Genomic DNA, 22,112 nt, shown 5'->3' on the forward strand with positions numbered 1-22,112 from the left:
ATGACTAATTTCTAATATCATGTAGCATGATTATTTTCTTTCTTGATTGGGAATAAGTATTTTTGAAGAGAATAATTAAGTACAAGGTATCAACTTTAATTTAGTTATTATTAGATAATTTTTTAGGATAAGTTACCAAATAATTTAATATAGGTGCATAATATATAAGGACATCTTAAAACAATTTACTATGCACCTATATATAATAGATTGTTTTAAATCAGATCAATTTGTGTAAAAAAAGTTTACATACCAAATCAATTAAAATTGGTGATTTATTCAATTTTTATTTAAAAATTATTTTTTTTTTTTGAGGATTTAGAGTATAGATTTAAAATTTAGGATTTAGAATTTAAAATTTAAAATAAAAAAAAACTGATTAATATTGACTAAAAAAAATGGACTCCCTAAACTCTTTTAAAAAATATATTATTTTTGAGTTGTTACTTTAATTTTTATTTTATCTATAACATAATTTTCTCCATATATGTCCAAATTGAAAAATCATATATTTATTTTATATTTAAATAAAAAATCTCTTAGATAATCCAAAATGGCTCCATATTTGGCATGAGTATTACTCATTAATTACTTGTTATGCTTTTGAAATCTTAAAAAATATTATATTCCTATGATCATCTAATAGTTCTATTTTTTTTTCCTCTGAAAATTTTATTCTCCCCTAGATCTATCTTGATGTGAATGCTAATCGAAGAAACCCCAAACCTCATTTCCACACTGTCATCCTATAGATCAATTTAATCAGGTTCTTTCCCTGTTCATTTTGTTAATTTACCAGAATAGTGGTTATGAATTTATCCATTTTGGGTAAAAAATTTGTTTTCCTCATCATCAATTACCTTGTGATGTTTTCAATTGATTTGGGTTTTCATTGATATTGGTTTCTTAGATTTATTTATTTACATGTTATGAAAATTCAATAATCTTTTTAGAAACCTCGAAATTAAAATAGAGGATGTGCTATAATATATTGACGAGGAAGGTGAATTAATTTCCCTATTTTTTTTTCTTTTCTCCAAAAATGCATACGTGAATGTTAGAAAATGTAAATCAAATACTGCAAAAAATTGAAATTAGTTTCTTCTTCAACTTTGCAATTTTTTTAATTAAAAAAGTGTAGCATTATTGTAGCTAACTAATTTTTTTTTTCCTTTTCTTTGTAATAGGTTGTATGTATATATGGAGAGCTATGTTGGAAATAAAAATTGTGAGAAATAGTGATGGTGTGTTTTAATAATAAGTTGATTTTGAAATGGTGCATTATGGTGTGTTATAATACCAATGGCTTTGAGGATCATAGCAATTTCTGGGGTTTCTACAGTGTTAAGCTTTATTGCTTTGCACTTCTGCTCAGAATTTTCACTATACAAACTCATTTCTGATGGAATAATTAACTTAGACAATAATAATAATATTAATATTAATAGTAATAATATTACCAAGATTGATGAGTTGCCTTTTGATTTTTCCACCACCATTGGGTTGTTGGCGAATTGCTTCATCAATGTTTTCATTCTTATCAATCTTTGTCTCAAGGTCAGTTTCTTCTTTTACTTGTTTTTTTTTTTAATGTTTAGATTTTTATTTTCTTAGAATAGTAGCAAGTGCTAGTAATATTAAGTATTCACAGATTTAATATAAGAATTTAATTTTGATATATTGTCAGTATAAAATAATTTTATATATATATTTAATTATGTAAATTAATATTTAAATTAATTTTTAATTTTTTTTATCAAATATATAATAATTTTAAGTCAATTTTTTTATAGGACTCACTAATAAAAAATAGAGAAAATATAGGAAAACAATAAAATATTTGTACAATGTGTATAATTGAGGTTTAGGGATATTCGATTTAGTATTAGAAATATAACTATGAGTGTTATCTTTTTCTATCAGCCTTTTGGGTTGAGTGATTTTATGACATGGTATTAGAACTCTAAATTCAAAAAATCTAGAATTTGATCTTTAATAAAATAACCTATTATACACATTATACAAATATTCTATTACCTCCTAAAAAGAATATTGAATTGGCACATGAACTTACGCGCACAATAGTTCAGTGTTCACGTGTGTGAGAATGAAAAAACAGTCCTGGCCTAAAAATCCAAAACTGCGTCCCTAATCCCTTAATAAAAATATAGATTGATTTTAGGTAATTACTCTCATTTTTTTCCTGTCGAGGACTAAATTGTAAATATGATAAAACAAATACGCAATAAGCATCCTCTCCTCTGAAGCAAAGATCGTGAGCTTCCTCCTTTCTTTCTCTCCTTCCTTCTTTCTTTGAATATCAACACATTAGGTGTATGCCGTGGCCACTGCCTTCAGTTTAGGTCAATCCTCTTTTCCCTCGCTAACTCAATTTCGCTCCTAATTCCATCTCTACTTCCCACTCCGTACTTAGTTCCTCAATTTTGTGATGGTCAGTTATGATTAATTCATCTTTTTATTTCATTTCTGTAACTAATCGATGCTGTTACGCTGTGTCTGATTTCGTCGGTGATTTTTTTTTGTTTCTGACTTTTTTTTTGTTGTTGTTGTTACTTGCAGGCTATGTTCTTCACGGAGTTGTATTCTTCTGAAACGCGTAAACTAATTGAACGACTCGTTAATTATATTATTTATAAGGTTATTCAGATTCTCTCTGTTTATTCAGCTTATGAATTGTGTTGTTATGATATGCATCGAATTGTTCCTTTGTTTTAGATTTTCATGTTTGTATAGATGATCCGAAGGTTGAATTCTTCATTAGATTTCAACTCCTCCGTTAGCATAACATACAAAATTTCCTTTCCATTGATACTTGAGTGAATACTAGGCTCCTACTAATTGGTGTTAGAATCCCGATGTATGGATCCCTACATAGATATGAATAAGATGGAATGTGGGAGTGAGTGGCAGAATTGGAGTTTTTGGCACGGGAAGAACATTCTAGTATTTGAAGGATAGGGTTTTTTCTTATATGTGGTCCATCTAGGTGGAGCATGAAGGAACTGCATAATTTGAGATGGTACTACCAGTGGTAGATGCTCTAGATGACTAGACTTATGGTTTGTATCAACGTTTGAAGTGTCACAGTCCTCGATTTCTACTTGATGTGAGGTTGTAGCTTTTGATTGGATAATGAAATACAATGAAGGTTTGATGAAAAGAAAAGCATCACATGTAGGACACGAAGTGAATTGAACATGAAAGAAACATGTCTTACAATTTTGAAGTCAAGAAGGTTGTACAGGAGGCAAAGACAAAAAGGATTGGAGACGATGATCATCTCCAACCTGAAAGGGATTTTATCGTGGGAGATTTAATAACCAGTTTGCTAAGAAAATGGTAAGGGGATATAGTTAATGGAGTGGAACCAGCTTTGAAGATCCAGGAAAAGGAGAATCTTGATTTGACAAAGTAGTAAAGATGATGGGTAAACTAATTATATTGGGGCAAAGTTTGAGATAATATTAGAGTGGTATTTCGCACATGAAACAACGGTGTAAGGGACGCCTGCTAGTCAAGTCGTGGATATAGAAAAAGAAACTTACATATGGCAAAAATGGGAATGAGAAAGTTAGTTGGTGATAGGACTAGGTTGAGGTAGTGGGACTATCAGGGGAAGATGTGACTTGCGGTAGTGTGACTAGCAGGGGTCATTGGTGAACATCAGCAATGGACATGGAAAATCTACCCATGGTTGTGATGGATGGAAGAGTGTAGTTTTTGATGCAGTGGAAGTTATGGCTTTTGTGGAGGATCCAAAAAGGAGGTTGAGGTTCCGAGTATGTGTCTCTTTCTCTGTGAACCTAGTTTCCATTGTCTAGAGGACTTGAGCTCAATGTTGTGTTTATCCCTTTTTCACTTTGTCCATTTTTTAGCATTCTGCATCAAGTCAACAGTGTATATGCTGTCAAGTGTCGACACCAATTTTAACTGCTGCACCTTGCATAGGTTTGTGGTTTTAAATAAGAACGTGCATAGTTTGAAAAATACGTAATTAGTGCTAGCTATTTCCTTAGACTCAAATTGTTCCAATATCAGATTGTGACAATATGGAGGTAGTTGAATTGGGCTACCCACATTATGAAAAGCATTTATATAACTTACGAATTGTGAGAACTTGATAAGTCTTATATCTGTCACTGCTTAAGTGTTATTTATTCATGATGGTGGATGAACAGGGGACATTTCTACCACTGATTGTGCCACCGACAGTATATCAGGCTGGTCTTTGGTCAACATGGCTGACTGTGCTCTGTTCTTTAAAGGTATGGTCTGTTTTATCAGAGATGAAACGTAAATAAGTCCGTTGACTTTTGTTAAATGCAAACAAAAACAGAATGTCATTCACTTGTTATGTTGCTTAGATGTTTCAAGCTTTGGCTAGAGATCGTTTGGAGCGGCTGAATGCATCTCCATCTGTGACACCTTGGACATATCTTCGTGTATATTCAGCATTGTTATTCGTTTTCTTCATTGATGTTTTCTGGTATTCTTTTCTTTCTGCACCTCTAGAACGATATTCTTGTTCATAGTATCACCATGGTTGTGATGATTGTCATGATTAATGTTAATTACAAGAATGTTGGTTCTTTAACACCCTTGTTATTAGGAGGGTATTGGTAGCAATGAGGCATTTGAGGAGTGAGGACAGCATTTTACATTTAATTGATCATATAAATGGAAAATTAACTTGCATGAATTGCTCAATTGTTTATCAAATCTAAAGTCATTCATGGTTCCTCTTGGTAGGTAATCATGGCAGAGTACCTTGGTAGAGTTGGTCTTTATTGTGATTATGAATTTCCTATGCTGCATCTTTTGACAGATCCATCAGCATCTCCATATTTTGTACTCACTGCCATGCTTTGACTGCTCATGTTTCTTTTTTGTTGAGGCATAATAGACTATGGAATGCTTGGTTGAAGGTGTTAGTTCTATGTTTCAAGGATGTAACATACGGATAGGGAATCTCTTATTACCATTAAGAAAAAGGAAAGTGGGGGATGAATCAGTAATAGTTGGGTTGGTTGTAGTAGGAATTGATAGAACGTTACAACTGAAGGTTAATTTAAATTTTGTTACAAGGGAAACTCTACTAGGAGAATTTGGTTATGAATAGGATGAGTGAATCTTTACTGCAGGTTATATATATATATATATTATTTTTAATGTTGCTTCTTGGATTTGCATCGTGATAAAATCCTGGTTCTAGTCTCTTAATATATATTTCTGTGGAGCCAACAATCCACAGTTCATGCTTTTCTTGTCTGGATTTGTAGTATGATTATTCTGCCCTTGGAGCCATTTTAGATATAATTTCCATGAATGCTAAACCAAGTACTATTAACATCATTATTGTAATTTTATTGCTTTAAGAATGCTCCTGACGCTTTTTTTTTTAAATTCTCCTAGGATAAGGTTTTGTGTGTCAGTATATAGAAGCGATCCATCCTCTCTGCATCTGTTACTATTCTTTGAGCCATTAAGTATTGCTTTTGAGACCCTACAGGTATTACTACTTAGTATGTATCACGGCAGATTTGGGATTCACTCATCTAGTTTCTGATGTTTGCAGTGGCTATTGGTGTAATGATACTGTTTTGTGCATTTCGTAATGTAGGCCATTTTGGTGCATGGATTTCAGTTCCTTGACATATGGCTTCCTCATTCAGCTTGCAACAGCAGTGATTGCCAAATGCCTAAATTGTTTAATACACTAACAGCAGGTAGTTTTGATTTAAATTTGATTTTTAAACTTCTAATAATGCATCTACATGATTGCAGTCATCCTGATTTTGCTTCTTTCTATTTTAAACAAAATATTGGATCTCTGATTCACATCTTGGATGTTCTAATTATATGACTAATTTGCAATGTTATTAAGTTGGTATCTTCTTTACCTTGCTTTTCCTTATTTTATTGTTTATGATAACAAAGCATTAATGTTACCACTTTGTCCAAACAAGAATATTTTGGCTTTTCGCTACTAGGAGACCAATCATTAGGATGATCTATACAAGGACAGACACTGGAAAATGGGTCGAAGAGTAACCCTGTCTCATAGAAACTTGCTTTTGAAAGTCTATCTTCAAATTTGCGAGAATTATTCTCCAATCAGGTAGGCCAAACCATGGTGTATATGGCACATTGCTACAGATGTCATTAGAAGAGGACTGAGATGAAGGAGAGGAGATTTGAGATAGTTGTGGCTGTAGTTGGAATAGGTACAGAGGAGGTAGGACTGGTGGCATGGGATGTGGATGAAGGAGTGGAGTGGGAAGAGGGAGATGTATCAGGTTATGGGACTGGATTTGGGAATGTGGCTGTTGAAAGTGCATATTCATGAAACACTATCTTTTGAAATAAAAAGTGACCATTTGGATGTAGACAATTTAACCCTTTGTGGTGGAGGTTTTATCTCAGAAATTTGCACTCAGAGGAGTGAAAATGATTTTTTTTTTTTTCATATTTATCCCTCCTTTACATACATCTTACTAACTTCTAGGCACCTGACACCTCTTTTATCTTAATTAGAGTTGATGGATATGTCTTGCCTCCACTCATTCATTTATATTTTTTATTTTTTTATTTCCTCTGGTTCAGAATATTTTAGTTCTATTTCTTATTTTTATTTTTATTGTTGTTGCTGTCCATATAAATGGTTGAAATAGGTAAAATAATCCTGTTATTGTGAATTTTTTTTGTCCTTATTGTATTTTCCTTCTTGAATATCTATTGTTTACCTTTCAACTTTTTGTTTTTTGTGAATGTAGTTCTAGTTTCCTTATTAAGTGGTGCATCTGCAGGTGTCTTACTGGAATGGAAGGGAACTCTTATTCGGAACTTCGGGTTTTTCCTCGATATGGCAACATTTTTAATGGCACTTGGCCATTACCTGTACATATGGCGTCTTCATGGGATGGCTTTTCATCTAGTAGACGCAGTGTTGTTCCTAAACATACGGGTAAATATGTAATTCTTAATCCTGCATCAATTCTACTTATGAAAATATGACATTTACAAATAATTCTTTTTGTATCTGTTTGTCTTGTTCTAATCAGGCATTGCTTGGTGCAATTATAAATCGTATAAAAAGCTTCCATAGGTTAAGGATAGCTCTAGGAGCACTTAATGCTGCTCTTCCTGATGCGACAGATGAGGAGTTAAGAGCATACGATGATGAATGCGCTATTTGTAGAGTATGCGAATTTGTCACCTCTTACTCTTGAGGTTATCTTTGTTTTGGTTATACATGTTAATGGCATTTTATTTTGGGTTAATGTTAGGAATCCATGGCTAAGGCAAAAAGGTTAAACTGCAATCACCTTTTCCATCTTGCATGTTTGAGATCTTGGTATGCTTTGGTTGAATTTTTTATTTCTGTTTTCTATTTGGTTGAGTTTTGCTAGATACTATTGTTTGCTAAATTGATTTCAGGTTGGATCAAGGCCTGACTGAAATGTATACTTGTCCCACATGCCGAAAGCCTCTTTTTCCGGGCCGGTCAGAAAATGAAACAAGCTCCAATGTCGGGGGAATATCTAGTGACGAGCAACTGGTACGCAATACAAATGCAGGACTGGATCGGCAAAACTCTGCTAGAAATACCATGCCTGCAGTATTGTATCCCAATCATATACCAAACTCGGCAGACAATGTCCCTTGGAGGTTTATATCTTCACTCAGTGCTTTGTGGTCTTCTATTTCTGTTACTTCTGGTTGTTATTTATTGTTAGGGTTTTGCTTTGCTAATAACTAATAAGTCTCTTAAGATACTTGTTAAGAATTCAAAAGTAATTTTTTTTAAATAGAAAAGAGAAGGTTCTGATCTTTTCAATGATATTAAATGCACAGAACGTCAAAAAGTTGTTTTCTCTTTTAAAAAAAAAAATAAGAAAACTATTTTTTTTATTCATAACAAGTTTCACTTGTTAGCAAAATCCTTATTGTTAAAGTGTGAGTTCTGAACTGTTAAATCTGTGTTAATGGATGCATTCATTTAGAATATTGAAGCTCCCTATTTTTTGTCATAATATTACTATAATTTTTTTTATACAATATTTTTTCAAGGAATTTATCATGCAGAAGACAAAATGATATAAATTCTTTATGGCCCCAGATATTAGTATCGTTAGTAATTCCCAGTCCCATGTAACGTTATGTACCCTGTTAGGAAGGGTAGAGAGTGGGCTGGTGTCAAAGAGGACATAATTGTTATCGAGTAAAGTATAGGTGAGGATGAGTTTTGGAACTAATAGGAGAGAGAATGTTCGAGGGGAGAGATATTGGGAGGGGAATATCCCAGAATGGGAATTGGTATCTGGGAGAGCAGCTGGATCTCTTTAATACCTAACTTCCTTTTTTTCTCCTTTGTAATGCAAAGACAGATTTCTCAGCGTGTTCATTTGTCTCCATTGGGAGTAATACAAACACATCTGTGTGATTCAATCTCTTTATTGAACATCTTTCTTCTGGATATTATGCATGAAAAGGAAAATAATGGTTCATAATCCTTTTTAGTTTTTACTTACAAACTCGGTGTATGATGCACTACTTTTTGCTGAGTTAAGTTCTACTTATTTAGGGGTGCAGGACTGGACTCAGGCTGGTTGCATTCTTGGCCAAATCAGGGTATTGATGGAGCTGGTCCATCATCTACAACAATCAGAACGGTTGGATTAGGAAGAGTTCAAATGATGATGAGGCAGCTAACATCTGTGGGAGAAACCTATGCCCAGGGTGCCTTTGAAGATGCTTCCTGGGGCCTCTGGCCTATTAATCCCTCCCAGGCTTCTTCTAGTAATCCTACCGTTTCTGTTGGTGAGAGGCCGTCAGGAGGATCAGGTAGCTTACATAGAAGAAGTGGTTCACAATCTGCAAATGATAATATGGCTAATATTCTTGCTATGGCCGAAACTGTTCGGGAGGTTTTACCTCATATTCCAGATGACATAATATTCCAGGTATTTTTATTTCATTTGTCTTTTCTTTTTATTGGGGGCAATATATTATGTGATTGCATCATGAAATAATTTCCAATTGTGTAAAGACTTGTATGAGCATACAAAATGACAGTTAGTTTGATACTGCAGGACTTGCAGAGAACAAACTCTGTCACAGTTACTGTGAATAATCTTCTTCAAATGTAATGTATATTGGTATTTGACATCAAGGATTTTGAAGAATCAAGTGGAACTTCAAGATGTTGCTCTTGAAATGTCCCTAGAGTGGCACAGGCTTCATTTTATGTATATATTATTAGCAAATTTAACCTGTTATCCAAAGATAGTTGAGGAAATGTGTTCATCGTGGATTTGTAGCAAAATAAATGTGGTATATGTTCATGTGTTGCGCAAGTTCTCTCTCAATTTTAAGGCTGATGTACTACTGAGGATGCTGTAATTTTTCTTACCGTTTAATCCTGGCAGAGACAATATCCTTAAACAGTAATCTGTTTTAACTGAATTTCACTGGGCAAGACATCGGAATTTAATAATAATAATAATAATAATAATAATAATAATAATAATAATCTACTATATATTTACTATATTTAAATAGGAATTGGAGAGATTTGGTGTCTAAATGTCCTTTCCGGTATTAACCCTCAATCTCCCACTAGATTATGCAGTATCTTTTTAAAGGATAAAATAGAGAGTAATATTGATGTATTGTGTCTGTTTATTAAAAATAAATAAATAATATGTGAATAGAAAAGCTACTAGGATGGCAAGAAAATATTGTAAATTCATGCTACGAGAACAAAGTTTTCAGGCACATAGATAGTTGTTGTCATTCATTTGACAATGTCTGCAACTCAAGAATCAAGAGGATAGTTAGCAGAGAAGAAAGTAAGGGTGTAATTTATCTTCAAATCAAGATAGTAATTCTCATTATAAAAGTTACAAATTTAAGGTTTGTTTGGATTTACTTCTAAAAGATCTTTTTTGAGTGATATTTTTAAAATATATTTAAAAAAGATAAAATTAATTTTGCATTTGGATGTTTCATAAAAATTATGCTTTTTAAAATATATTTATTATGTTAAAACATCTTTTTTTAACATCAAAAAAATATTTTTAAAAAAAATTATGAGAATTATATTTTTTTAAAAGATGTTTGTTTTTTTAATATTTTTTAAATTTTGCTTAAAAAATTTATCAAGCACACAAATTTAAAATAAAATCTTTTTTCTAATAATATTTTTCTTACCACTTAATGGCATTTAAATACATAATGGTGATTTTTTTGGTGACTGGACAAGAAAGAAAAGAAAACAAAGAAAACAAAAGAGAGAGGAAGGCCTCCTAAAAACCAGCAGCCCTCCCAAGGCTCCAACAAGTCAACAACACAGTTTGGGAGATATTATTCACTGCCAAACTTTGCCATAGCATTCGTAACATGGTTAGCTGATTTCTGAATTATCTTGATATCAGCTTTCCAATTCCAAGTCAAAATATTATGAATTTTAGAAACCAAATTATGATCAGCACTTTGGATATTAGTAAAACGGTCTTAGACTAGGAAAAAAACTTTCAAACAGTCTGTCTCACAAGAAATGTGCCTGTACCTTGCCTCCTAAGCCAAAAGTAATCCCTTCCAAATAGCAAAAAACTCACAACGAAGAACCGTTCCTAGCGGCAAAATCCCAATACAACCACTTTGCCAGACACCATTCGAGTTTCTTGATAATACAGGCAAAGCCAGCACAATCGCCATGGATACTAGCATCACTTTTAATTTTAAACATCTCCTCAGGAGGAGGAGACCAAGATGAGTTCGGGCAAGATAAATGGACACCGTTAAGGTTAGTGAACAAAGATTTTAATTCCTTATCAGATGCTGAGATTAATGATAGCACTTTATTAAAAGGCCAATAATTCATAGGATTGAAAACATCATTATTCCTGTCTCTCTAAATCCACCAAAAACTAGAAAAAAAAAAAGAATAGCATTGACATTTTTCCATTTAAATATCCACTGTTTAAAAGGATGAATAGTGAACATCATTAAACTGTAAAGTTTGCCAAAGATAATCACACAAATAATGAAGGATAGTTTCTGGAGCTAGAGAGCAACGTGGGCATAAATCAGAAGAAGAAAACCCACAATAATATCTAAAAACAGCAGTTAGAAGAGCATTAATGGTGATTAACTGTCATTTTATAATTTTTCTCACTTAAGGGAATCTTTTTTTCATACTCCTTAACCATTTGTGATTAATTAAACTAAGGTGGTGAGAAGTCACCAAAAAAAAAAACTAAGGTGGTGAGAAAAAAAATCAATAGAAAATTATCATTTTAAAAATTTTAGGATGTTTGATAAATCTTTTTAATTTTTGTTTTTAAAAACTATAATTTTTTTTAAAAGGATATTTTTACTTTAATAGAGAATTGTTTTAACATAATAAATAAACAAAAAATATATTTTTATATTGTGTCAAAAAATATTAATAGATAAAAAATACTTTTAGATAAGATTTTCAAATATCAAATTATTTTTATTTTTGAATTTTTTTTTGAAAATCACTTTTAAAAAAATATTTTTAGAAAACTCACCTAAACAAATTCTATATACAACAAATCAAATCAATTACAAATGTCACCTCAATGAACTCTGAAAAATAAGACCGGATGATCCATATAGCAAACTGGAAAACTCGCTGGTAGATAAATATTTCCTCAAAATCATGATCCATGAGTTAGACTTCTTAGAGTTAATACAAGTTATTACAGCAAGAATAAATACCAAAAAGAAGTGAAGAATAGATCAACTACATTCAAGATGTACAAAAAGAGAGAATATACTGAAAATCTTCCTATCATCCTATCATCCTAGCTACTGCCCTTTAATGTTCACAGCATAGAGCATGTTTCTTCCACCATCTCTTGGTTGTTGAGTTAAGGTTCCTTCCCTTACAGATAATCATTTGCCACTTCCTTTGCTAGAGAAAAGCCGATTACACCTATGAAGTGTTCTTTCCACTGAAGCTTTCTTTTTCTTATGTTCTTATCTTTCTTGCTAAGTACTGAGAGTTAGGCTGACTTGGTCTTAACTCAAGAGGTTGAGTAAGTTCGAGTGCCACTTGCAAATAATGCTCCCTAAATTAACCAAATAGCAAGCTTTGGGTGGTAGACAAACAATTTGCATCTAAGACTCGTCACATATCATACAAGAACCTTTTTATGCAGGCTACACAAGAGAAACAAATGAATTGAATACTAACAATGAGAAAGATAATGCTGCATCATATTTATTGAGACTTCCATTCCATAATTGCTGACAGGAGAGTGTAATTAGGAATTAGATGCTTGTGTGGTAAGGCCATATTTGTCATTGGTGATTTGTCATTCTCTTGAAACCACTTTTCAATTGCTTTACGATCATATGAATATCCATCCGCAGCAACACAAGGATCATCCATCACATCCTGCATGAAATGAAACATATTTTGAAAATTAACATGATGGTTGAAAAAGTCATGCAGAGGTAAGATCTTGCAGGTAACTCCTTAATAAAATTTTTTTATTTATAGAAGTAATACAAGAGTGGAAGGATCTGAATCAATTAAAATAAATCGAATGCTATCATTATGATGTACTTAAAACTACCTGAAGTATTGGACAGATAAAGTGATTGGGAGGTCTGGATCTAACAAATACTATTGAAGGAGATTGTTGAGTCCTATCAGCAATTTCTTTCAATCTCTCTAGTGTAGGAAGAACTTGATCTTTCAAATCAGGCCGGTCTATTCGCCGAAGTTCAGCACAGCTCAGTCCTAATTGAGCTAATTCTAATGTCTCTTGAAATGGCCAACTTCCTGCCTCTGGATCCAATATATCCGTCAACTTCCCGGCACCAATTGCTGTTTCAACCACATGAGTAATTCCTATGGCTGGTTTTGCAGTCAATAACTGTAATATAACTATTCCCAAAGCATAAACATCTGATTTTGGTGATATCAATCCATTTCTTTGATACTCAGGGTCTATGTAGCAGAGTGTCCCAACAGGCTCAGTGTCCTTGTACATGGTGGATAAATTATCTGACTGAAGCATTGTCGAAAGGCCAATATCACCAATCTTGCTGACAAGGTTACGACCAAGAAGGATGTTCGCTGGCTTCAAATCACGATGGATGATTGGTTTTGGCTTCGAACTGTGAAGAAAGGATAGAGCTGATGCAACTTCCCATGCTATTCGATACCTCTCAAACCATGGAATAGGGGTGGCATTGTTTTTCCGGAGTAATCTATCGTCCAAGTTACCATTCTCCATATATTCATACACAAGGCATCCATGCTCAGGACATGCACCAAGAAGAAGAAGCAAGTTTGGATGACGAGTTCTGCTAAGTATCTCAAGCTGGAAACATAGGGAAGACATATATTAGTGCTGTTGTGAGGTTAAATCTAATTCATACTCATTATTTGATGTTCTATTTCTTTGACTATTGTTATTATAATTATTCATGATTATGTTGACAGTTATGCAGATATTAGGATTATCTTATCTATCCACTCTCTATTATTGATTTTCCAGTTTTTCTCCTTTCATTTTCTTGTTGCAGATTTGCTTTCCTTTTTAAATGCATATTATCTAAGTTTATGAGTTTAAAATCATTGAAAGAAGCATTTTTCACTTTTGGACTCATTGATTGCTTTACAACTACAGGAATCTCAATTTCAGTGTTTGAAAGGAACAGAACCAAATTCTTCTAAGGGGATACAAGCAATTAGCGAAAATGTAGGGACCTAGATCGGTGTTTGAAAATTTAACACTTTAAAAAGCAAGTTGTGCATATACCCACTTGATGGGAAGTTTTGAAAGACATCTAGCTGTTGGGATTAATTTCTTTTTGGTTTTTAAATTCTGGTATGAAGGTAGGATTTGTTACTTAACAAAGGATATGACAAGATTCTGTTTGAGAGTAGTTTAGACATAGAAGAGTTCATCTCTGTTCTTTCTTCTCTGGCTATATAGTTTGTATTTTGCTTCTTTTGAATGATAAGAGTGAAAACTTTCTACAATGAAAATTATTTTGCATAACCATTATATGTATAGTTTCCATACCTCTTGCTGGAATTGCTTGCTATTGTGGCCCCTATTAGGGTGAAGAACTTTAACAGCAACAGTTGTATGATACAAACTGCACTTGTACACCTTTCCATATGCTCCCATTCCAATTTTCAAATCTTCAGAGAATGATGAGGTAGCGGACACTATTTCATCCCAAGCAAACTTTCGGTACAACGGCGTGGAACCAGTAATAGCATCCTCCAGCTTTTCTTTATCTTTAGCCGCACGGATAGCCTTCAACTCTGCTTCTTTTCTTTCTGCAGCTTCTCTTTCAGCACACTCTTTCAAATATTCCGCTTCTCTTGCCGCAGCTTCATATTTCTCTCTTTCATGTCTTGCCAATTCTATGGCCATTTCCTCCTTAGCAAGAATCTCCTTCAGTTTCATGGATTCTTCTGATCGCCTCTTGCTGAGGTCATTCAACTGTTCAGAGCAATAAAGGATATTAGTTAGTCCACTTGATAATAGTAGTCGAAAGAATTTGATTTCAAGAAAGAACCGGAGCCATGAGAGGGTCTGGGTTTCCATAAACAAGCTAATAGATATTACCTTTCGTGATGCATCTATGCTTTCGCTTTGAGCTACTGCATGCATTCCTTGGGCGTGTCTTAGTTCAATTCTCAACTTTTCCAGCTCAAGGTTAACATTTTCCTGATAAATGACCGCAAAAAAAAAAAATCACTTGCAAAAGGATTTTGCTGAAGCAACAACTACAAAAGTATAAAATATTCTCATATGCAGCATAAGGGCCTTGAGCAGCTGAGCACATATTTGACGAAAGAGCAAACAGATTTGCATATGCATGAAATATGATATGCACAAGGACTATAATTCTAGTCAGATTGTAGTTGCCGGGAGTCTAACGATAACATGAGAACCACATACTATGTGAATTATTTGCTCCAAGTTTTTGTTCAAACTAAACATATATCTGATAGTGCTAATCAAGAAGGTACTGTCACTTAAGTATGAGCTGGAAATAATACAAGAAGTGAGATTTCCTCAAGTTAAAGTATTAAAATTTTGATTACCTGCCTATTAGGTGAAGGATGTTCAATTGCTAATGGTTCCTCCTTGGCAGAATTTTGATCAAAATTCAAAGATTCGGTATCAGATATAACACTTTTGTAACTAGAGGAACGATTCAAAGCATAATCAATATCAGAGTTTCTGGAAGTAGTTGAAGTAATGTTCTCTCTCCCAAAATCTAGAGATCGACCTCTAGAATGATTAGTTTCAATTAAACCAGTACTTGTCTTCAATAATGTCTGATTTATACTTGAAAGAGCTTGGAATCGCTGTGTAGTTAAGGAAGATGAATGCGAAGGAGCATATGATGCAAGCGAGCCAGTGTCTGTATACATCCAAGGAAAGGACAAAAGGTAAGTATTTTTGCTACAGGGAAGTAAAATTGGACCAGTTATATATATTCTCTTTGTTAAAATATAGTAAATCTCGATTTTGTTCCCTTCAAAATTTTTTCGTTTATTTAAGTCCAAACATTTAACAATTATTCAGATCTAATGACTACAAAAAATTCATTTTAATTTAGATGCAAAACTTTTTACAAAGTATTTGGTTAACTTACCTTCCAAGAAGCTCAAATTACTACTTTAAAGGACTTAACTGAATTATCATAAATCTTTTAGGCTCTTACTTAAATTTAACATATTACTTACTTTGTACATGATATTCTGCTGATACAACAATACAACTTACTACTATACCTGTCTGAGAGGTTGAAGTGTAATTTGATGAGCTGCTGGAGGAAAAACTGGTTCCACTAGTGTCATCGATAATGCTATCATCAACTTGTATGTCTGATGGTCGTATGGACAGTTTTCCTTTCGATGTAGCATAGACTGTACAAAATCTTGGAGTGCATACTGAGATTTTTGCAGATATACCCTTATGTTTACTGAAAGCAATATTTCAGTAAAAGGAAGGTTATGATCAGACGGAGAAAAAGAGACAGAGAGACTAGGTAAAGATAGACATCTTATTTCTCCGTGTTTCAAACCAAAACTACTTTCAAATGAAGGGGAAATTATATATCCAAATTTGATCATTGCAAAGCATTTGTGACAGCTTAAGATTTTCAAATGACTGGTTTTCTTGAGAATCAAATACTACATGATATTTGCAATGCAATAGTTAAAAAATGACAAAAGTATCATTTTTGCTTAATGCTTCCTTTTACAAAAGGCCATATCACATTTGGTTTAACTAGTTACTTGGTTAGTGAATAATGAAAAAAAATGAGAAGGTTGATTGATTTTGTTTCAACTGGTGAAGTACCTTGTTTTCATAATTCAACAGAGTGATTAACAACTATTGCATAATACATTAATTGTTTGAATAAATACCTGGTAAATATGCTACGAGATGATGCTCCAACGACGAGTTTGGTTATAGCACCCTTAGCTACTTCCTCTGCTACTGCACTTGCCACGTCATCTGATTCAATCACCACGATATCTGCATGGACCTGGATCAACGGTATAAGAAATATAGAACCAATTTTGAATTCATCATTCTAGTTAATCTCTATGAACTAATTTCTTACCTTTCTCTGCTCACACATTCTTTTGAAAGGTAGAAGCTTTTGATTTGTCTGCCACTCCACTTCCTTTCTGAAAGCGTTTGCTACATCGGTACGCACTTGTGAAATAGGAATCACATTTCCCACTGGAAGTTCAAAAAAACAAGAACCAACTATGCATTAGCAACTCATCACATGTGAAACAATAGAGAAGGTCACATAAGTTACTCTTTTTTGTATTCAATAAAAAAAAAATATGTTAGTTAGCAGTTGATATCTTTAGTAGTAGAAAAAGATGATGAGATTAAGATACAGGGCCAAAATATGTTTTCATCATTTTATCATGTTAGTGAAAAGCAATTCAAGTGTAGAATTCTCGTGAGGCACAAAGCAAGACTACTAACAAGAACACTCATTGAACATTTAACCAACAGATCAAATCCTTGCAGCTTTTCAGAGGATACACATACACTAGAATTCAGCAAAAGTGATGCATATATAAAGATGGCCTAAATTCAGAGATAAAAACACCATGAACTTGTTCCTCAGGACAAAGTTGTAAGTCATAGTGTTATCAATATCATTGATTAGAAGTATCTTAACATAATAAGAAAATATAAAGACAGTAAAGCCTAAACCAACTAGGTAGAATTAGCCGTATGGATCAGACTAATTGCCATATGGTGTCCCGTCTGATCAATACTCATAATCCATATTTGATATTTACATTGAAAATATTTGGAAAGTTTGAAAGCATAAAATTGTTTCATAATTCTAGAATACAACGAAAACAGGAAGCACATATATTACTTGGTGTTGGAACTCCTTTTATACCGGGATGGACGTGTATCAGCTTGAAGACAATTATACCCTCAGGAACAAACTTATTCAGTGCCCACTGTACCACAAATTTGCTTTTCTTGTTACCCTTAATTGCTAGAGCAACAATGGATGAAGGCGAATGCTCAGATATACTATTTTCATCTGCCTTATCTTGAATCCTTTCCATATTGTGTTACCAACGTCAAAGACAATGAATTCTCTGGAAATAAAAACACAAATTTGAATGCTTAACCAGAATAGAAGAAATTAATTTAGTGGAAGCCTCTAAGAAAAAGGATGCTCAGTATTGTAATATTAAAAAAGATAAAAATAAACAAACAAAAGTTCAAGCAAACTTTCAGAAATTGCAACACCAACTTTTCAAACAACCCTATTCATTGTTACAAAAAACCTCATCAATGAACAAGGGACCAAGAACCTGGATACATAGCACATTTTAAGCTCCAAATTCAAATAATCAAAAGAGTAAACAACTAATTTTAGCTCCTAAAAGAATAATCCGCCGAAAATTTCGCCATGGAAAGAAAGAAATACAAGCATGGTCTTCCAAATATGAAAAACATTTGACAAAATTCCCTTTCTTCTTCTACTTAGCTTATATTTTGGAGCATTTTATCAGATAGTATGTATCTTTAAGGAGGAGTCATGGCTTGTTTCTTTCTTTTTGGACTAAATTGTCAATATCACAATAATTTAGATATTAAATTGGTGATTTACCCTAAAAATGAAAAATTCTTCTTTTTCTCCCTTGGAATGCAGGGAATATCCAATTACCACTGTTTTCAATTCAAGCCGAAATCAATGAAGCCACATGCTACACATAATTCATAATTTCTATGGGGAAATGAAAACTATTAAGATCCAACAATCATGTTAAGAATACAGAGTACAAAGAAATTGAAGAAGATTCTGAACTAACCAATCAAAACAAACAGCTACTGCTAAGTTGAAACATTGAATGACAAAAAAAAAATAAAAAATTGAAAAGCAATGAAGTGTTTGCCTCAAACCTTAGCTTATGAATCTTATCTGAAATGAAAGTTTCCGCATTTCACCACTCAGATTCTGAAACAAAAGGTTTTAATTAAACGTGGAACACTGCAAAACGTGAACTTAACCACGCCTAGAAGAAGCGTTGACCGTTGAGTCAATGACCTCAAAACGCAAACTTTTTTTTTTCCTTTTTTTCTAGAATTTTGCTAACAAGTATTTTAAATTTCTTTTTTATCATTCTTGAAAATAGAAAAGTTTTTATTGGAAAAATAAATGAGATTTTGAAATTTTCATTTTTTATAAATAGAGTTCAGCTAAACATTTAAATTTTATATTTTTTTAATAAAAAAAATTTCTTCATTTATAATTTTAATGTATTAATTAAACTCTTTACATAAATTTGTTTTATCTATATAAGTCTAAGGTCATAAAAAAATTTATGTAAATAATTAATCATATATTATCATATTAATAAAAATAATTATTTAAATACATAAATCTAATTGAATAATTATGTTAAATTTTTAGAATATAATATTAAAATTAAACTTGTTTTAATAGGGTATTTACTATTTACTATTTAGTAATTGAAAATTTGAAATTGATTAAACAACAACTTGTAATCATGAATTGACGGCAGAGAATTTTTTAAATAAATTTTAGTTTGGGATTCTAATTTTCAAAGCATTTTCTTGTCTGGAATGTGTCTAGTCAAAGAAGAAAAAAAAAAAGAAGGAGCCGTCAGAAGCAATAACCACCAACCATAAATTAGTTTATTGCTGGGTTTCGTGGATATTTCCATTATATAAACCCTGGAAGTTGTTAAATAATTACAAAAATAAATAAATAAGTAAATAAGACAAAACGGTAACAAATTGCCAAGTTGGTTTGCTTCTAGAATTTAAGAAAAAAAAAGTATGAATGACTGGTGTCATAATCTTGGTGGTAGCGAGAAGTAAACAGGTTGTTACAAAATCTGAATTTTTAATTAGATTTAATTAATTTGTGTTTTAAGAATATATTTTAAAAGTATAATAATAAATTTTTTTAATATTTTTAATATAAAAAAGTTAATTTTTATATTTTATGATATATTTAATTTATATTTTTAGGACACAAATTAGTAATTTTTTGAATTTTGGGAATGGGGACCACTTATCTAAGTTCACGAGGTGTTAAATTTCGTTCATTAAAATTTTGGGACCCACCAGTGGTGTCATCACAAGATATGAGATTTCTTGGGTCCCACGTTACTTAAATAATAATCACTTGATATTATAGAAAGTTTTTATTTTCTTTCCAACTGGATTGAAAATTTTAGGAATTGATATTTTTCTATTTAAACTATTTATGAATTAATAATAGAGATATATATAATTATATGTGAATGATTCACATTCATATATATTCAAACAAATCAATGCATAGAACACAGAGGTGTTTTTATTACAGAAGAGGGAAAAAAAACCCACATATTTATTTTCTCTTACCCTCTTTATTCAAGGGTACATGGCCGGGTGAAGTTGGGTTTGATAAAATCTAAACCCGACTTAAAATATATATTGGGTTTATTTATTAGACCTAAATTTGACCCTAGACTTAATAAAACTAATATATTTTTTTGCCACAATTATATCAGGTGAAAACCGAGTCGTTAACATTATATTACGTTGATATTTTTTTGTAAGCTAGCATGTAAAAATATCCAAATTTTCAAGACTCCAACCATTATTTAACATGGTAAAATTCACTTAGAAAAATATAACAAGAACCAATTCTTCTTTAAAATTAAAGCATAACTACAATCAATACTAAAGCAAAACCACAATCAATACTAATATTGTCTAATAATACCAAATATTTAAATCAATACAAATAATACAATATTATGTATTAGTCTAAAGTCTTATGCCTTCTAAACATAAAACATTAACTTATAGTCTTATAATGACTAATAACACAAAATATTAAGGTTTACAATACTTAAATTCAATATAAAAATAATCATGATCCATCACTAATAACACAAAATATTAATCGTGTATGATGACCGGGCCGACTTCGAGTGACCCAAGCTATGACGCAGACCCGACCCGAAAACAATGACCGGATCTATATTTGAGACCCTTACCGACCTTAAACCCGATAAAAATCACACTAAATTAGCCCCTAAAGTATTCGAAACCGAGCCAAACCTTCGGGCCGGACCGAGTCTTTGCACCCCTACTTTATTCTATGTATGTTTACAATATGTATGCAAACAATCACTTAATTATATTTCTGATTTAATTAAGAGTTAACGCTTATTTTGGTACATGAAGTTTAACTTGATAATAAATTTGGTTTCTAAATTTTAAATGTATTTAGTTTTATTATCGTCAACCAAATTTGATTATTTAGTCACTGATTTAGTTAATAGATTATTTATGTATGTAATTAATTGTCAGGTGTTGCTTTTGCAGTTTAATAGATAGCTCGTGATTTTAAGATCTAAAATTCAATTTAATCTCTCCAAAAACTTAATATCTCTCAATTAATTAAATTTTATGGACGTAGATTCCCCAGTTTAATTTTTCTATCATGGGCTAAATTAATCAGACATTTTTAGTGTAACGATAGCTAATTATCTTTAGGTTATACCAAATTAATTTGAGTTGGTCAAGTAATTAGTTCATTTGTTCGTGTGTTAGAGGATTTGAATTTTGATTTGTACATATAATAATTTATTGGCCAATATTAAATTCGTAAATAATAAAGTTCTGATTCATAATATATTAGTTATTGACCTCTCAAACTGAAAAATACCGTCGTGAGAATAAAAAAAAAATCTTTAGGCTATGATTGTTTGTTGTTCGGCCATTAACTCCTCGAAAATGTTCTTGTTTTACAAAAGGGCAACCAAACTATGAGATTTGACATAATTGTGTTTTCATGGACAAATCTAGAGGTTGTGAAATTGTTGGGCTATCTATGCGTTTGTAGAACATAAATCTAGGAGATTGCTTCTGAGGATAATGTCTCAAATATCTTTTTATAGCTATATGTATTTACTTTTAAAAACATTATTATACTTGTACACTAAAATTAATTATTAAAATTAATTATTATATATTTATATATAAAGATATATATTATTTAATTTATTTTTAATGTATATTTTATATATTTTAACATATATTTTATGTTAATAATTTATTTTAGTAATTAATTTTAATGTACGTATAATATAATTAATTTACTTTAGATAAATTAGAAGAGGTGATACCAAATTTATAAAATAAAATAATAATATTATGTGTATATAAAAATTAAATAATCACTAAATTAATTATTTATATAAAATATTTATTAAAAATAATTAAATAATATATATTTATATATTAATATATAATGACTAATTTGATAACTAATTTTTTTTTGTGTATATGTATCAAAATTAAATTTTATTAATAGTTGTTAGATCTATGTGAGCAAGTGTAAATTAACTGAACATTTTTATGTACACGTTTTACTCTTTGTATATCAATAGTTTTCCCTCATATATTTATTTTCTATTTCTATTTCTATTTCCTTGTGATTAGGCCTAGATATTGCTATGATGTAACTAGCAATTAGCATGCTTAAATTAAAAGTTT

The 22,112-nt window shown here is 31.7% G+C and overlaps 2 protein-coding genes across 7 annotated transcripts; one reads left to right on the forward strand and one right to left on the reverse strand.

The window, feature by feature from the left end:
- The first annotated feature begins 654 nt into the window (after positions 1–654).
- Positions 655–9,471, forward strand: LOC112716896 (E3 ubiquitin protein ligase RIN2). Of its 3 annotated transcripts, XM_025768934.3 has the most exons (13): positions 655–766; positions 1,188–1,557; positions 2,581–2,658; positions 4,200–4,286; positions 4,386–4,507; positions 5,434–5,530; positions 5,642–5,747; positions 6,828–6,985; positions 7,083–7,220; positions 7,308–7,375; positions 7,459–7,689; positions 8,606–8,984; positions 9,114–9,471. In XM_025768934.3, exons 2-13 carry the CDS (start codon positions 1,303–1,305, stop codon positions 9,168–9,170), a joined length of 1,776 nt encoding a protein of 591 aa, XP_025624719.1. In that variant the 5' UTR covers positions 655–766; positions 1,188–1,302; the 3' UTR covers positions 9,171–9,471. The 3 variants fall into 3 exon arrangements, with proteins under 3 accessions (XP_025624719.1, XP_025624720.1, XP_025624721.1); XM_025768935.3 differs by lacking the exons at positions 655–766; positions 1,188–1,557 and adding an exon at positions 2,159–2,452; XM_025768936.3 differs by lacking the exons at positions 655–766; positions 1,188–1,557 and adding an exon at positions 2,168–2,363.
- A 2,193-nt stretch (positions 9,472–11,664) lies between these two features.
- LOC112716897 (U-box domain-containing protein 35) lies at positions 11,665–18,753 on the reverse strand. 4 transcript variants are annotated; one of them, XM_025768937.3, is made up of 10 exons: positions 18,495–18,753; positions 17,452–17,683; positions 16,666–16,787; positions 16,466–16,587; positions 15,827–16,017; positions 15,131–15,453; positions 14,649–14,750; positions 14,094–14,522; positions 12,633–13,385; positions 11,665–12,451 (listed from the first exon to the last, which is right to left on the reverse strand). In XM_025768937.3, the coding sequence occupies exons 2-10, from the start codon at positions 17,648–17,650 to the stop codon at positions 12,275–12,277; spliced, it is 2,418 nt and encodes an 805-aa protein (XP_025624722.1). In that variant the 5' UTR covers positions 17,651–17,683; positions 18,495–18,753; the 3' UTR covers positions 11,665–12,274. The 4 variants fall into 4 exon arrangements, with proteins under 4 accessions (XP_025624722.1, XP_025624724.1, XP_025624723.1 ...); XM_025768939.3 differs by having other exon boundaries at positions 17,476–17,683; positions 18,495–18,752; XM_025768938.2 differs by having other exon boundaries at positions 18,404–18,567.
- Between the last annotated feature and the right edge of the window lie 3,359 nt (positions 18,754–22,112).

This window comes from Arachis hypogaea, chromosome 10, assembly GCF_003086295.3.
Source record: "Arachis hypogaea cultivar Tifrunner chromosome 10, arahy.Tifrunner.gnm2.J5K5, whole genome shotgun sequence".
NCBI lineage: Eukaryota > Viridiplantae > Streptophyta > Magnoliopsida > Fabales > Fabaceae > Arachis > Arachis hypogaea.

What these genes read in the sequence shown, in the direction of transcription:
- LOC112716896 (XM_025768934.3), top strand. Translation starts at nt 1,303, where the DNA reads ATGGCTTTGAGGATCATAGCAATTTCTGGGGTTTCTACAGTGTTAAGC. An exon ending in TTAATTATATTATTTATAAG is followed by an intron (nt 2,659 to 4,199) that starts GTTATTCAGATT and finishes GTGGATGAACAG; the next exon opens with GGGACATTTCTACCACTGAT. An exon ending in TTGCTTTTGAGACCCTACAG is followed by an intron (nt 5,531 to 5,641) that starts GTATTACTACTT and finishes TTCGTAATGTAG; the next exon opens with GCCATTTTGGTGCATGGATT.
- LOC112716897 (XM_025768937.3), bottom strand. Translation starts at nt 17,650, where the DNA reads ATGGAAAGGATTCAAGATAAGGCAGATGAAAATAGTATATCTGAGCAT. An exon ending in GAATGTGTGAGCAGAGAAAG is followed by an intron (nt 16,588 to 16,665) that starts GTAAGAAATTAG and finishes CCGTTGATCCAG; the next exon opens with GTCCATGCAGATATCGTGGT. An exon ending in GCATAGATGCATCACGAAAG is followed by an intron (nt 14,523 to 14,648) that starts GTAATATCTATT and finishes TGCTCTGAACAG; the next exon opens with TTGAATGACCTCAGCAAGAG.